The 17,621-nt window shown below is 34.0% G+C and overlaps 1 protein-coding gene across 1 annotated transcript; it reads right to left on the reverse strand.

The window, feature by feature from the left end:
- LOC130820140 (ubiquitin carboxyl-terminal hydrolase 4) lies at window positions 1–10,750 on the reverse strand. The gene is made up of 6 exons (XM_057685397.1): window positions 10,245–10,750; window positions 6,908–7,024; window positions 5,822–5,920; window positions 5,289–5,474; window positions 4,824–5,005; window positions 1–1,156 (listed from the first exon to the last, which is right to left on the reverse strand). Exons 1-6 carry the CDS (start codon window positions 10,359–10,361, stop codon window positions 751–753), a joined length of 1,107 nt encoding a protein of 368 aa, XP_057541380.1. The 5' UTR covers window positions 10,362–10,750; the 3' UTR covers window positions 1–750.
- Between the last annotated feature and the right edge of the window lie 6,871 nt (window positions 10,751–17,621).

Below are 17,621 nucleotides of genomic sequence, written 5' to 3' on the forward strand. Positions count from 1 at the left end.
GTTGCTCAAATTTATTTGTTAGATTCATTGCCTTTCACCGACATTTTACGAGATTCTTTGAGAGTTTTCAGCAAACATTCACCGTTATCTAATGTGGCTACATCATCTACCCCCAAAGACATGTAACTTGTCATCGGAATCAATGGTGGACGTAGTAACAGCCCTGAGAGTGCCCATACTCCACCATTAATCATCATTCTACTAACTTTCATAAGAAAACTGGTGAAAAAATGCTGAATGTTTCAAGTAAACTACGCCATGGCTCCTCAATTTTTTGTTTTAAGTAAAATACGAGGGGTAAAAGATCCACATAGCTCGGTTTGTTGTTGCGGTTATTGTTGTAACACGAAGATGAAAACCGAAGGATATGTCCACAATGTGAGCGGAAAACAGGGTGAGCTAAGTCTACACAACAATGAGATTTGTCTACTTCCAACAAGATTGTTTGAACTGCTATAGAAAGTTGGCTTAACCAAGGTTACAAGAAAATGTAAAGAATTTTGAGCATCATCATATACACTTCTATTCTTTTGTTTCTCATCAACATCATCAAAACGGTCTTCAATGTTCCAATGACGTCAACAACACAACCGAACACGCTGCCTCACCCGACAGTTAATGGATGACGATGAACAACAACATTCCTTTACCCTAATAGTTCGATGTTAATGAAAGGTTTCCATCTGAGTAGGGTTTTAAAAATCAAAATGTATCAAAATTGGGTTTACAAAAAAAACTAGGATAGTCTACCTAGCTAATGTTGCTTTGACCAAGGGACTCGTAAAACAAAATGTACCCATGATCTGTATTGCTCGAGTACTCCTGTGATGACCCGAAGTATGTCTGAACCGCAGACTCGTCGATCATCTCCACATTCTCATCATCGAAATATAACCAGTGATTATGACTTTTGACTAGGCTAACATAGTGTCCGTGATTTGGGCCACTACCGACATGCACAACGACAGCAAACAAGGAGTATTCTCTATCTGAATCTTCAACAGTGTCGCTCAGTTTAAGCTCAAGAGGAAAGACGACTCGGTAGGATAGTTTCTTGTAGCGACCCAGCTGTTCGATGTACTTGAACCGTTTCAAATGAATAACTAGGATGTGGGGTGGTCGCTTGATCTTCATCCTCTTCTGTGCTTCCTGCAAACTGCATCACCAATTATCAAGGATTAGCTTCGGGTACAACTAATAACTAAAATTTAATGGCAGTATCATATAAATATTTAGCAGAAATTCAGCCTCGTTTAAAAAATTAGATTATGTGATCAATGAATGGAATTTCCAAATTTTAAAAGGGTAAATTTTCAAAAATAAACCAATATTTACTTGATCCGCTGAAAATAAACCCAACTATTGATTATTTTTTAATAAACCCACCTATTCAGCATAATTGCTGAAAATAAACTTCGCTATTGTTTATTCCTAATTGTTTTATCACAAAGAACTAAAAAAGCTTTGAAGATGGTTATAAAACAATAGGTGAGATTATTTTAAGCAGATTTATCTAATAGATGGGTTTATTTAAAAAAAAAAACAATAGGTTGATTTATTTTCAGCCGATCAAGTAAAGGTTGGTTTATCATTGACAATTTCCCCTTTTATAAACAATAAAAGTTAAGGTCAACAAAAGAAAGTAAATGTGAGATTTATGCGAACAGAGAACTATAAAATGTGAAAGCAAACAAAACGAGAGGAGACTATTCTGAATCTTTTTATTCCGGGGTATGGTTAATCTCCTACAAGCAAGAGTAGGGGTACTAATTTCCTATACGTGATGAGAATCGAACCCTTATCACAAGGGTGGAAGGAAAAGTCTTCAACTACTAGGCAAACTCAATATTCTCTATTCCAAGTGTTTGGTTTCTCTTCGATGCTTAGGCAGGGTTCTTATGTGTCGCGCTATTTTATTCAAAATGCTTTTTTCCGCGGTCACCACCCATATACTCCTATTACGTTTCACATAAGGACCAGAATTGAATCAAATTTCTTGTGATTTTACTAAACAAAAGGATCTTATGGGTGAAGTATTGATGCAAGACTGCAAGACAATTGATGTTATCTGGCATCATACAATAAGATTATATGCAGCCTATTCTAGGTAAAAGAAAAGCACATGTTTTCGATCACTTATGTTGTCTGGCCGAAGAAAACATGACCAACATCTTCAAATTGGAAAAGATCCAGCTGAAAAATGAGGATTTTTTTATATCAAAAGCTTAAGAGTATAAATTCAAAAATCATTGTGAAAAAATTGTGACTGATCATGGCGATGGAGGAGCAGTGAGCATCGTGGTGTAGAAAAGTGTAGCAACACGAGGAAAGAATGCAATAAACAAAAGGGTCAAAAAATCAGTGAGGATGTTGAAGATAAAACAGGAGAAAACTCCACTTGCATATTAGGATTCTTCAAAGTGTTGGCTCGATAGGGACGTAAAGGAAGTAATCATTCATCATCAATTAGATTAGAAATGCACCTCTAAAATTTCCAGATGTTATGTGTGATAACAATTTAAAGTAACTATTTAATCTGTTTTACTCGATGTAATCTCTCTCTATGCAACAATGATCATGAGACAGATAAAATCTCCACCATAAATCCGTAAGCCATTCAGCATCAAACGAAAATGAGAAGACACCCTGTCCCACCCCACTCCTTAACAAAAGAAGGTTAATGGTTAGCCCCGACACTATTAGAGGTCGTCTCTCAGCCTTTTATTGTCATCCTGAAAAGGAGAGCAGAAGCCAGTGACGATAGATTTATTCCATAGGCCAAAGCTACATTGGTGAAAGAACATATTATATAGGCAATTCTGCAAATCTTGCACCAATTGGCCAAAAAAGAAACCCAACTACATAAGTAATTATAGTATTATACTACATTACATTACCCCAATACCAAGTGGTTTCCAGCTAGACGGAATAAGCGGGTGGGATGCATGCAGTCATTCACCAATAGAGGTTGTTCCAATGAAACCTTGATTTTCAAACACTATCTGCAACTTCCAAGTAATACAAGATGCGTAAGGTAGTGTAAGCAACTTTACCTTACCCCATCATAATCCGAAACCCAAGAACTCTAAAGTTCTAGCTTCGATGGAAATGCAAACATGTAAATGGTTCTACTGGTATACACATATTTTTCCATGCATAAAAACAAACCAACCTAAATTATCATATATAAATTTTCTAACAATTATCTCCTTCTCTAACTGCAACACCAGGAAAATGCAAGTCAGCAGTTTGAGTTCTGTATGTCACGGGCAGACCCAGGATTTAAGAATCGGGTTGCGTAAGTTATATGACGAATATATATTTTTAAGCATGCTCAGGTTAATTTCTAAATTCGTATTTATAGAGCATAAGACAGAAGGAAAATGCATAAATAAAGTGATCATAATTTAATCCATCTGTATTTAAATGAGATCATAATTTAAAAGTGATCATAAATAAAGTTAATTTCCAAATACATAAATTCGTGTTTGTATTCATAATATGCCATTAAGGAAGATCTATCATCACAATATCAAAGGTTTAAAGCATGTACGAACAAAGATATAGCTGTATGAGTAGCAATATGTCATGTTCACCATAAAACTTTCACCAATGTTATTATCTATGACTAGTTCATATCTAGCTTGTATCAGATATAAATTCATCATAAATGGAAGAATCCTTGCAAAATCTCTGCTAAGCTGTAGGGAGTGAACATTGAGTAGAAAAAGGTAGAACAATAACAATGTGCATTTGTGACTCGCTTGGTTGTTGATAATAAATGGTGGGAATGACAATGAAAATATACCAACTTGAATAGGAAATTACTTGATAAGGTTTATCATTAAGCTTGTCCTACTCTAATAATTTTTCTTCATTTCCATACCTTGCCACTTAAAAAGGTGGTATTAGGTGGTAATGAGAAATTGTGAAGAAAAAACAAGTTTGGGGATGACCATCATAGAAAAATGTCGTCGTGTTTGCGGTAACAATCACGATGTCACGGACGCGGCATGTCACGGTGTTACGACACGTTTTGCGGATATCGCAATGTAAATTGTTAACTTGACAAAAATTCATTTTATCATAGTAATTCAAGTTTCCCAAAAAAATATATTTTTACATCAAACTCATATGTAAAAAAAGATAATAATGGCCAATATGCTAAAATAACAGCTTATAATCGAGGACTCCATCATTATAAATCACATGTTACACAATGGTGTTTTGCAATTCAGTAAGTTCAAAATCCGTTCTAAAGTAGTCATTATGTAATATAATGGCCTCATTTTTGTTCCATATTTACCATGGGAATGACAAAGCAAAGTTCAACGAAACTAACACTAAAAACCATCCCCAGTACCACTCTTTAATACCGTTACCCAAAGGGGGCATTCATGTTATAAGACAGCAAGAAGATAATGCAGTCATAACTAAACAGGTATGATGCAAGTTTTTGGCCTCTTAGGGTGGTTGAAAGCCACAAGTCTAGCCTTGCATCTACATTATAACTAGTACTGTAGGATATACTAATCGTTTTTTTCAAATTCTCAATGGAATCTGTTTTTCAAAGAGTAGGCAGCCTGATGCAGGTACAAATCCCAAATTTCAGAAAAATTTTTCTATAAAAATCACTAAGATATAGGGTGTATGGTTTAGCTACAAGACCACCACTCCCGAAAAGTTTTCGTGATTAAAACAACTACAACATCAATCCATTAATTTCAGTAAAAAACTTTCAGAACCAGTTATATGGCAGACAATAGTAAACTTTTAAATAGCAGTATAAAGACAAAGCAACAGTACAAGAAATATTTGAATACCTGCAGCATTTATCACAGAAAAATTTGTCCTCAGCATTTAAAGTCTCGGTGGAACTAAAATTCTTCAGACAGCTTGTAATTGAACTATTCTGCTCAATATCAAGGCTCAAGTCAAAAAAGGTTTCATCCCTTGCTGAGACGGTCTCACACCATAAGCATCTTGTCTCGTTTGTGAGAATTCCCTGAGTCAATTTGTCATAGAAGACTTCTCAGACAAACATCAAAGTAGACTTACAAAGCAGTGCACCAGTGAGATGGGGAAGATCCATAAGAAACAATTGTAATATGCACAATAGTCAACTTGAGATGAGGAGCCATCCATAATACATAATACCTCATCTTCTTTGACTGTTCATTCTCAGTTACTTGATACTCTTTTACTACGTTAACAAATAGCAAAAAGCTAGCATGGGGTAATGCTCAAATGTTAACTCTTTAAAACATCATTTTACAAGAGAAATTCACCTGAAAATTTTTGTGTACCCAAGTAACCAAAGGTTCTTTCTGAGAGGCATTGACTAGAGCGGTAGTTGGTCCATTAGCAACTTCTTCAGAGGGCAAAGTTACTTGGCCCCTTTTCGCAGCCTCGGTCTCCTTCTCCAATAAGTCAACAAGTTCATTCAGCAAAAAATTCAAGAACTCGTGGGCATCCTACACACACCAAAAAAGAAACAATGTGATAATATATGAGGACTTATTTTATTTCAATAACACTACAACCTTAACTGAAATTTCTCTCAAGACACACCAAAGCAGAAGCAAAGGTCTAAATGATGAATCAAAACATGTGTTAAGAGTAAATAAAGAAAAATTAGATAATTACAAAAACCAGTCTTGTAATACCAAAACCCAACATGCAGCTAATCAATTGTCCTCCACTACCAATACCCGTCTTCTAAAAATCAAATTTGGCAATCAGCAAGCATGGTTTAATAGAAAAAATAAATATTGTTTACACACAGGAATCAGTAATTGCAGCACGAAAGAGAAAAGAGTACCTGGTGCATATAGCTGCGGAAAAGCTCATTCTGCTTCTTCAACCTCTGGACAAAACGCTTTGGAGCAATGACCCCTGTTTTCTTCTTTTGAGAACTTATCTATGGCACATATTTTACTGTTAGAGAAGTTCAAAACCAAATAAAAACCACACAGTGCAACCAGCTACACTGAAAAGAGGAAAAGGAGTTCAACATGTGAAAACCATGAACATTAGCTAGTAGCAACCTAAATCCTACTTCTAAAAAAGAAAAAAAACATGGGACAAACAGTTAAGAGAGAACTTAAATTTTGCAAACTCATCAAATGGATCAACTTGCCTCCAAGAAAGGGAAAATTATTCATGTAGACTTCTAGTAGTGAGGAAAGAGTGTAGAGGACAAGCAGAGAGTAATGAGAAAGAAAGGAAGAAACATAAAGATAGAGAGATAGTGGAAGAAACACTACCTAAGACAATAATGTGAACGAGTTAAGAACAATAAGAAATGAACTAAAAAGAAAGAGCGAACTGTGAAGATCAATAGCAAATCAAATAAGTAGTTTGAAACCACTTTGACTCTCTAATCGAAAATAGCACCAATGCTCATGTATTAATGAGCTGAGATTTGCAGTGAAAGCAAACAGAATCACTCTAACTTAATCACTAAGTAAAATTTATTAAAAAAAACTAAAATAACAATAGTCCTCATTCAATATCTAGCAACTACTTATTTTGCTTATTTGGATGTAAATAAAACAAATAAACGCAAAATGGCCAAATAAGTTCATAAAAGTTCTAATTAGGGTTTCTCAAGTTCAATACACAACTACGATAAGTTTAAGATGATAAGTTCCAATAATATTAGTTTTGATAAATTATATAGAATACACCGCAACAGATATTATTTGAGAATTGAATAATGTCATCGAGAAGATTTACTAGAATTGATTCCTTCTTAGTTAGAGAAAATTTCTTCAAACAAAACGTAGAAAACTGAAACTGAACAGTGCTAGACTGCTAGTCAAAGATCAAGTTCATTGTTATAGGTTCAAAAACTTAACCAAATGTCACTACCCAGGCACAGGGAGTTACATATATATAAGTCTACCTGAGTAAAGAGATCAGCCAAGCATGTCAAGAGATTCTCCTCTGCATCTACAGTATTTTTGCTATTTGAGTAGTATTCTAGTAACTGCTCACGAAATGGAACACAAAAATAAAGTGCCTGAAAATTTCAAAGAAAGAAAAGTTACAATATAGGACGTGATTCTAAAGCATCACAAACAAGAATTTCTAAATCAAGAAGATTTGAAAAACTAGTCGTTCCAGATAAGGAATATCCAGCTCATTGACCTCAATCAATCAGTGAATAAAAGTTTAAGGCAAAATAGTTCATATAAAGTGTTCCACATCCTGCCCCTAGCCAATATCCACCACTAGTGGAGCAGATCAAGTTCAGATTCCAAATGTGTGATTTGTTGTTGGTCAAACAAGGCATCAACAAAAGCTATGAGGATATTATGCAATATAAGATACGGATATGTATTAATTAACAATGTATAGTGGGCCACCGGCATATAAATAAGTGTATTTTGCTTTTAATTGCCATTCTCCACAGTGAGATATGATAGAAGATTAAGCTTAAGGGTGATAAAATTCTAAATATGCAAACACAATGATAATCTAGACGTTAAAAAAATAATTAAGAACTAGGCCTTTGTAGGAAGTTCAAAAGTAACCTTAACATGATTGAAATTACAATATTGAAACTAGCAACACTAACAATGTTGTTGTATCAAGAAGCAATTAGGTTCTTCATAGTAGATCTGTGTGTTTTGAACAATTAAACTAGGACTATCACCCATATTTTCCATTATCCAATACGACATGAGTATTAAAATGAGCGATTCTAATCATCCTACACAAAGTAATAGTGCTAATTCACTTTTCAGCTTTCAGAATGAGTATCACTGTATATTAATCTTACCAGTAAAAAAACACTTGGAAAAAGAGACTAGCACATGTTTTTTTTACTTGGAAAAAGCATATGACAACATAGCAAGAGAAGTATTTTGGTGGGCAGTGAAAAATTGATATCCCCAATAAATACATTAATATAATGCAAGATATGTATTTAGAGTAAAGACAAATATTAGGACATGTGAAGGGACAACAAATGAGTTACCAATCACAACTGGTCTTCATAAAGGTTGGGCCCTAATTCTTTTTCTTTTAGAGCAGTCCTAGATGAAATAACAGATATGCCTTGGTGCATGTTGTTTTCTAAAGAAATAGTTTTGTTAGATGAGACCAGGGAGAGGTTAATGTTAAGTTAAAACAAATGGAGTATCGAGGGTTTAAATTAAGTAGGAGTAAGATGTAGTTATAGGAGAGACATCATAATTTAAAAGAGAAATAAATCGCTCCAAGTGGATGGTTCAAATACCTTAGCTCCATACTACAAAGTAATTAAGATATCCAACAAGATGTAACCCATAGTCCATAGGATTAAAAGTGAATGGCAAAAATGAGAGCGGCTATTGGGATATTATGTGATCGAAGTATGCTCCTCAAGCTAAAGAGAAACTTTTATTAAAATGATAAAAAGAAGAATCTATGTGAACAACCATTCAAACTGATCGACCCAATCTTTTGGAATTAAAGCACTAGCATTGTTGTTGTTAGATAAATATAAGATCACTTCTTTCTACGATGAAAATGCATATTAACATTTTAATGTTCTCTAGTACATCAACGTACCGCCCCTTGCCACAATATCGCAATCATAAACTAATTGCAATAGTTTAACTGAACTTCTTTTCAGGAAAGTGACTTGAGGTTAATATTCTAGCCATTGCACATTGATTGCAATTTTAGTCGTGTATAGCATTGTATTAGTCTGTATATGGTAATCTACAAGCCTTTCTATATACATATCATGGTTTTTGACAAGTGTAATATGAGTAAATCTAGCATCATGACAACTAGATATCATATAATTAAAATGGCTCATATAGCACATTGATGGCCACTAAACTCTAGCATGCATAAGTTTTCCTACAAGCCTTCATCATAAACATATCATAGTAGAAAAATGCAAGCTGAGTGAATCTAGCGTTATGGCAGCTATATATCATTTAATTCCCATATGTCGTAGATGTTCATAATAAAAAGAGTACATGTAGACATCCTTCAAATTCTCACTTAAGGTTGTAGTATCTTATGCTTCAAAATTTTGATATCAGTGCAATTCTACCTTATCAAAAGCGACAAATTCTCACTAAAGGTTGTAGTACCTTATCAAAAGCGACATATTTGTCAAGATATCGACCTACATTTTTTAAATTTCCACTGAGAATCCCACCAACATTTGGGGATACTCCATCAAAACCATGTGAGCTTGTAATAATTACATAAAGTTTCCACATCCATGGAGCTACAATTAGAATCAAACTTCACCAACAAGAAAGTAGTCTACTATCATTCAATTTGCAATGTGAAAACCCGAGCACAGTTGAAGGTGATTAAGATGAAAAACCATTGGACCTTATAGCTTGACACAACCATGGATATTAAAAGTATTAACAACCCAAAGATTCAAAGTTCAAACTCAATTCCTAACCCTAATTCACTGTTGGAGAAACAACTAAAGTCAATGAACCTGAGTATTTCCTTTGCACAAATCTTGACATTAGCACTTCACAACATATTAATTACTGAAATTCAAATACACCCATAACAAATGAAGTCAATGAACAAACATTCAACATTACCTATTTATCCTAAATTTTCACTTGAGTGATTCTCATTTAAAGCTTCTTTTAAGTTATAAATTCAACAACCGGAGAAATCCCATATATGAAAAATCAAATCTTTCACAAACACTAAAAAATAGGGCAAAGTAAATACACCCACATCAAATTTCCAAATAACAACATCATAAACAACAGAAAGTTATCAAACTAAAAGCAATTTATCCTATCCATAGATATTCAACATCATGACATATTTAACAACTGAAATCCAAATATACCCACCAGTCCACCACAATGAAATCAATGAACCAACATTCAATATTACTTATCTTTCCTAAATCCCAAAATTCCCTTTGAGTGGTTCTCATCTCTAAAATTGTTTTACAAGTTATAAATCTAACTACTGATAAAAATCGCATTTATGAAAAAACAAATCTTTCACAATCCCACTAAAAATTAGAACAAAATAAAATACACCCATATCAAATTTCAAATACCCACATCAACATTGAAGAAATCTTATACACGAAAAATCAAATCTTTCACAAACCCACAAAAATTAGCACAAAATTAAATACACCCACATCAAAATTCCAAATACCCACATCATAAATAACAGAAAATTTTAGTAATAGACGGTATTACAAAAAAAATCCAGTTAATGAGATAAGAGGGAAGAACAAAACAAACCTGTAAAACACTGTTACAATAACAAGTATTGCCAAAATTTTCAAGACCAAAATAATGTTCACCCTCAGGAAATTGTTCTCCAAGAGCTTTTTCAAGCTTGGACCCTGCTCCACCCATTAACTCCTCATTCAAAACTTTCTCTCCCTGAAATTTAGTGCCCTGTTTGGTTGCGCAGCAAGGAAAATGCCGGGAAAACCTTAAAATTGGAGGGGAAAATAGATTTTCTTCAATGGGTAACAATAATAAATCAAATCAATATCAAAATTAATTGAATGTTAAAAAATTAATAGAATAATGTGAGATGTAAATGTTGGTCTGTTTCAATTGTATATGAAATGAGGGATTTAGGACCGCAGCTTTCCGCAAGTGACGTTAATGTCGCTTACAGATCTCACCCCATTAATCAATTTTTGAAAAAGAAAAAGAAAACAATTTTTCTTTATGCAAAAATATTTTCTTGCGATCAAATCTGATTTCCTGTTAAAAAGACTTTAGAAAATGCAAGTGCCCTATAAAGGTTGAAAACACCCATACTTCCATTTTCTATACTATCCTTTGATTTTAATTTCTTTTGTTTTTTTTTATAATTTTTCTATTTTAAATTACTTGCAATATTATGAGAAAATGCATTATTTATTCATCCTTTCAATTTATGATTTATTTTTAATGTATAAGTTAAAACATAGTCAAGTGAGCTATTATTTGATTCGACTTAATACAATAATTATTAATATCAAAATTTTATAATTTTAAATTATATATAATTTTAAATATTAAGAATTGAATTAATACATTAGATTTTCTGGGAAGTCAAATCGTGCAATTATTTTAAAACAGAAGACGTATGAGTTATATTGACATTTAGGGGTATTCAATGGGCCAGATAAGGGTCGGACCGGGCATAAGTGGATATGCGCTGGGTTGGATAAGGACCTTTTAAGCATAATATGGGCTTTAAATGAGTTGGGCTTTGAAAGCTCGGCCCGGCCCGACCCATTTTTATTACTAAAAAAAATTTAATCCTTTTTTATCAATTTATAACAATTAAATTACAAGTTATAATAATTAAATTGAAAAAATATCAATAATTCCCATTCACATTGTCATTTATAATATTTAAATTATACATTACTTATGCTATTTACAAAGGCCTATTTTCGACCCTTATTAAGCCCTTTCCTAGCCCGCTTTATTTTAGTTATAGTAGAGCTCGTTTTTTCGGCCCAACCCGCTTTCGCCCCGGCCCTGTTGAACATTTAGTGTATATTAAATCCTAAGTAATTATCACCAAGTACTACAAATAGTGGTGTGGCAAAATGTATTAAATATACAAGGTCCAAAAGGGGTTCAAAGAATAGGACAAAAGAAAAATTGAAAAACCGAGTCATCAAGAAAAGCCGACTCGCCTTTCCCGGTATTGGGCCTAAAGCCAACTCGGCTTTAGGTACTGGAAACAATTTTCGTTCGGTAGGAAAAGCCGAGTCGGATTTCCTATGGGTGGGACAAAAGCCGACTCGGCTTTTTAATCTTATCAGACTGTTGTGTCTTTACGTTTTCTTGAATTAAGTGTATTGGATTCCTTTTCTTATTTCATATCAATTTTGATGTTATAAAGGCATAATGAGGAGGAATAATGCTCATGAATACCATTGTTCGTTATAATGGTATTGATTGATGGTCATTATGGTTGATTGTCAATGGGTGATTGACAGTGCCATGACCCTTTGCTATACTTTAACTAGTATAAATACGGGCTTGGAGAAGGATGTTAAACACACCTAATTACTGAATTCTTTATCCTTAATTTCTCTCTTACTTGTGTTCTTTCAAAAAGAGTTATAAACTTCTTGATAGAATTTCTGAAGTTTATAATTCATCAAACACATTGTCATTAAGTGACATACCCTAAATACTAAGGGTGTGTTGTATTGTTTGGATCTCGTTGTGAATTTTCATGTCTAAACCCAAGTACCTTTGTGGGGAAAATATCACAAAAGAAAAGTGATTACACGCCTACAACATGTATCAAGTTTCCGGGTAACGGTTGTTGTTACAAAGTTCATCTTCAAGTTTGTTCTTAGTGTATTTTGTGTAAGTTTTATTTTAGCTATCAACAAAGGGAAAATACGAATTCCCAAATTATAATTGGTATTTTGTATTATTATTTCTTAATAATCTTTTGTGATCCTTTTCTTCGGGAGGCGAGTATTAAAAAACTTACTTCTAATTTCACTAAATTGGATAAGTTTGTTGACATCGATTTTCGACGTGGGCGAAAGAAAATGCTGATCCTTCTCACTACTTTGAATGTGGCTTACGTAATAAGTTCCCCCAAACTGGAGGAGGTAGATGATGAAACCCTTAAGCAAGCGACGAAAAGAGGTAAATGGGAAAACAATAACTTCATTTGCCGGGGACACATTCTCAACGGGATGCAAGATTCGCTCTTTGACATCTACTAATACCATGAGTCCGCTAAGGAATTATGGGACACCTTGGAAAACAAATACATGGCGGAGGATGCTAGCTCCAAGAAATTTCTTGTAAGTAATTTTCTAATAAGATGGTTGAAAATTGCCCTGTAATTGATCAATTTCATGAATTACAAATAATGCATGCTAATATAAAACTTCATAAATTTGAAATGGATGAAGTGTTTATTGTTTCAAACATTATAGACAAGTTGCCTCCTTCTTGGAGGGATGTTAAACATGCTTTAAAGTATAAAAGGGAGGAGATTACACTCTCCGATATTGGACAACATGCTGTAGGTGTTGAGTCTAGCATAATTCAAGAGAATCGGAAGGATGAAAATCCTAATGTTGGTACCATAAACATGGTTGCGGAGGGGAAACCATCCCATTCCAGTGAGAAGAGAAAGAAAAGTGCATCTTTCAAGGGGAACACCACTAGTTCTAATGCCAGTGAAAAGGCATATTTGGGAATGTGGCAAGCTCGAATGTGGCAAGCCCCGACACCAAAAGAAAAATTGCTTTGTTTTCAAGAACAAGCAAAATAAGGCAAAGGTTGTCAAGCTTCTACAAGCAAGGACCCTCCTAATCAAGGTGATCATGCAATTTTGATTAAAAATTCTTCTTTGAATTTTTCTTCAATGAATACTAACTTTAATGTTATGCAGGATGATACTTTGTCTTGGTGGATCTATTCGGGGGCTTCGAGACATGTATGTAACTCTACAAAATGGTTCAAAACCTTACATAAGGTAGTTGATGGGGAGCATCTCTTTAAGGGAAACAACGCACCTATCATGGTCCAAGGCAAAGGACAAATTGAGTTATTGTTCACTTCGGGAAATCTCTTGGTTTAAAGGGATGTTTACTATGCACCCGAAATTAGTAGAGATCTTGTCTCGGGGCCGCTCTTGAATTGATTGGGCTACAAACTAGTGTTTGAAGTGGATAGATGTATATCTCTAAGAATAACTTGTTTGTAGGACGTGCTTAATTATGTAATAATCTTTTTAAGTTATCTTTAGATTAGAATAAAGTTGTCATATGTAATGTTTCCAAGTTTTGTTATGTATACCTTTTACATATAAAAGATGTGGCTCTTAATTACGTTAAGATTTACAAAAAAGAAGTAGAAATACAAATTGGTAGTAAACTTAAAAGGTTAAGAACCTATAAAGGAGGTGAATATTATGATCTAACTTATTTTAATTCATTGGGTATCATACATTGGATACGCACCACAATCAAATGGTATGGCGAAGAGGAAAAATTGTACTCTACAAGAGATGATTAATTCCATGCTATCCTACTCTAGCTTGAGTGAAGGATTTTGGGGCGAAGCAATGTTGACAGCTTGTCACATTCTTAACCGGTTCCAATGAGAACAAATAAGGAAACTCCTTAAGAGCTTTGGTGCAAAAGAAAACCAAACTTAAGCTATCTTAAGGTTTGGGGTTGTACGGCTATTGTAAGATTGCCCGATAATAAAGAAAGAAACTCGGTGAACAAGGGATAGAATGCATTTTTATAGGTTATACTATTCATAGCAAAACTTATAGGTTCTATGTTATAGAACAAAATGACTACATATCGATTCATTCGATTATTGAGTCAAGAGATACAATTTTTGATGAAAATAGATTTTCATCATTGAGTAGACAACGAAATCTACAAATTTGTACCAATGAGGATGTTGATGATAATGAACAAGATTCACCTCTAGATTTTGATGAAAATCTACAACTAGATGAACAACAAGTTGTTGATCCTATTCCTAAACGGAGTAAGAGACAACGGAAAGCTAAGAGCTTTGGACCGGATTTTGAAGTATTCTTAGTTGAAGGTACTAGAAGTGAAATTTTTTCTATTGTTCCATATTTATTCAAAGTGGAAGGTGACCCATTGACTTACAAAGATGCTATGGAGTCACATGATAGTGCCTTTTGGAAATAAACTATTGATGATGAGATGTAATCCATCATGGGAAATAACACTTGGGTGTTAGTGAATTTTTCTCCTACTAGTAAACAAATAGGTTGCAAGTGGATTTTTTGAAAGAAAATGAAAATTGATGGTACTATTGATAAGTTCAAGGCTTGTTTAGTGGCACAAGGCTTAAGACAAAAGCTTGGTATCGATCATTTCGATACATATGCATCGATTACAAGAATAAACACTATTCAGTTATTGGTAACTTTAGCTACAATTTATCATCTAGAGATTCATCAAATCACTAGTGGAAAAAACCTTATTTGCTGCGGTTTTTAGCCATAATATGCTGCAGTTTTGGCCCGCAGCAATAGTGATAGCAGCAAATGGCCTATTTTAAATGTTGCGGTTTAAAACCGCAGCAAAAAAAAGGCTATTTGCTGCGGTCTTCTTAAAAACCGCAGCAAATAGTGTATGACTATTTGCTGCGGTTTTTAAGAAGACCGCAGCAAATAATATTTTTATTTATTTTTTTTATTCCTGGTTCAGGAGGCTCTCCACGTGCCGTGGAGATTTGGGCGAGGCACGGAGTTGGGACTATCTGCCTTCAAATTTATTCTTCAACTTTTTTTTTTTTTTTTTTGCTTTTTTCGTTTAATAGTATTAAATAATCCAATAATGTACAATGTAATAAACAATGATTAATCCAATGATAATCACCAATTAACACCAATAATCACCAATAATCTCTTTGTAAACTCTCGATCGTATATATAATATAATAATATGTACATATACAAATTAAAGTCCTAATAAATCAAAAGGTGCTTTTAAAATTGACACAATTACTTTTAAACTTACTCTAGTCATAAAAATAATGAATACTTGACTCCAAAAAGAGTGTCACACATAGGGCTGAACACGGTCCGGTCTGGTCCGGTTTGACAGAAAAATCAGACCAGACCAGAAATTCCGGTCTGGAAATTTTTCAGACCAGACTAGACCAGTCAAGAGACCAGACCGGACCAGTCAAGAGACCAGAACGGTCTGGTCTGGTCTGGTCTACGGTTTTTTTAAATTTTTTTTTTAATTTTTAATTTCTAGAAACTGCATTAATGATGTCTCTTCATCTATTGATCAGAATTTGGGTATGGATCAGCTTATTGATGCCATCACGAGTAGTTGCCCACTTGCCCTAATCCCCTAAAATATGATTTTAATAAGGTTTTCCGATCCGGTTTGGTTTGAAAATTTCAAAACCGGGACCGGACCGTAAACCGTTTAAAAAAAAAAAAACCGGACCAGACCATTTAGACCGTAGACCAGACCAAATATTTAAATTACGGTTTGGTCTGGTTTGGTTTACGGTTTAGACCAAACCATGTTCAGCCCTAGTCACACATCAAAAGCTCTCGGTTTTTGAGATTCAATCTAGAGGTGATCAAACACCGGGCCGAGCCGGGTTCAGGACGGGCTGAGAGGCAAAAATCTGCCCATTAATGCGGGTCGGACCGAAGTGCGGGCCAAAAAGTTCCTGCCCAAACCCGTACTATGCGGGCTTGCGGGCTTTTTGCGGGCTTGCGGGCCTATATTATATATTATTTATATATAATTAAAAATACAAATTACAAATAATTAAAATAAACAAATACAATTGTTGCATATTATACATAATTTAAAACACAAATTACAAATAATTGTTACATATTACATATTATACAAATTACAATTAATTGGTTGTGCTTATGATATAATTCATGTGATATGGCCATATGTGAAAATAAGCTTAATATTAGATGCTCAATGCTCAGAAGAGTAGTGCAGCTAAGAATTATGTGCCGAGAATTATGTAGGTGCAATATTAGATGTTGAGCTTAATAATCTAATGGGGTATTTGTTTATTGTTGACTTGCAAAGAAGAGAACAAATCATGAACACACACTTTTTCGGGCGGGGCCGGGTCGGCCCGCGGGCCAAACACCAAATTCCAAACCCGTCCCAAAAAAATCGGGCCACTTATTTTCTACCCAAACCTGCCCATCGGGCCATATTTTGGTACGCAAACCCTATCTTTTTCGGGTCGGGTCGGACCGGGCAGCCCATGATCACCTCTAATTCAATACTATATGTTTCATATAGAAAGCAGCTTGCGAAAGTGAATAGTGGATTCGAGTTGAGAATTTTTGTCCTTCGAATAAACATCGACATGGCAAACTATCAATCTGCAAATCCATCGAAACACAAATAAGCATTAAACTCATCCAAAAAGATAATTAATTAACATCTTAGAAGTACATTAGCATACCAACTTAATCCTAAAAATAGAAAATGAATAATACATTATCAACAATCAATCACCAAGGAACTTGATCATTCACAAACATCGCGTTCAATCTTAAATCTTTATAAACATAAAAATAATGACACAAAATTAACAAACCTTTTGAACCTGATTGAAGCTAAAAGAATTGTTCATTAGCTAAAAGATATCTTCTTGTATTTTATAAGTAATGTATATAAATCTCATTTCATTCTGAGGTTCTTTAAATCTCTTCAGTTTCTTAGCCGATTTTCGATAAGCAAAAGCCACTATCCTACTTCCAAATTTCTACTTCACACAGATAATAAAGCAAAGCAGGTTTAATACTAGCAAAAATTATCATCACCAAATAAAGATTGATAATTAAAGTACATGATTATAGTCTTACATGATGTCGATTACAAGAACAACTACCCATTGAACCATTAATACCACATACATAAGTAATTATTCACATTCAAATATACAACTACATATATACATAAGTAAATTATTCACATTCAATCTAACCTAAAAATCCTAATTAATTAAAATTTTTCACATTCAAATATTCAAGTACATACATAAGTAAATTATTCACATTCAAATATAAAATACATACCTTGGTAATGAGATATGATTATTTTGTTTCTACAATAAGTTTATGTAACCTACAAT

Source organism: Amaranthus tricolor, chromosome 8, assembly GCF_026212465.1.
Source record: "Amaranthus tricolor cultivar Red isolate AtriRed21 chromosome 8, ASM2621246v1, whole genome shotgun sequence".
In the NCBI taxonomy this organism is placed as follows: domain Eukaryota; kingdom Viridiplantae; phylum Streptophyta; class Magnoliopsida; order Caryophyllales; family Amaranthaceae; genus Amaranthus; species Amaranthus tricolor.

What these genes read in the sequence shown, in the direction of transcription:
- LOC130820140 (XM_057685397.1), bottom strand. Translation starts at nt 10,361, where the DNA reads ATGGGTGGAGCAGGGTCCAAGCTTGAAAAAGCTCTTGGAGAACAATTT. An exon ending in TGGCTGATCTCTTTACTCAG is followed by an intron (nt 5,921 to 6,907) that starts GTAGACTTATAT and finishes TATGTGCCATAG; the next exon opens with ATAAGTTCTCAAAAGAAGAA. An exon ending in TTCTGTGATAAATGCTGCAG is followed by an intron (nt 1,157 to 4,823) that starts GTATTCAAATAT and finishes TTGGTGATGCAG; the next exon opens with TTTGCAGGAAGCACAGAAGA.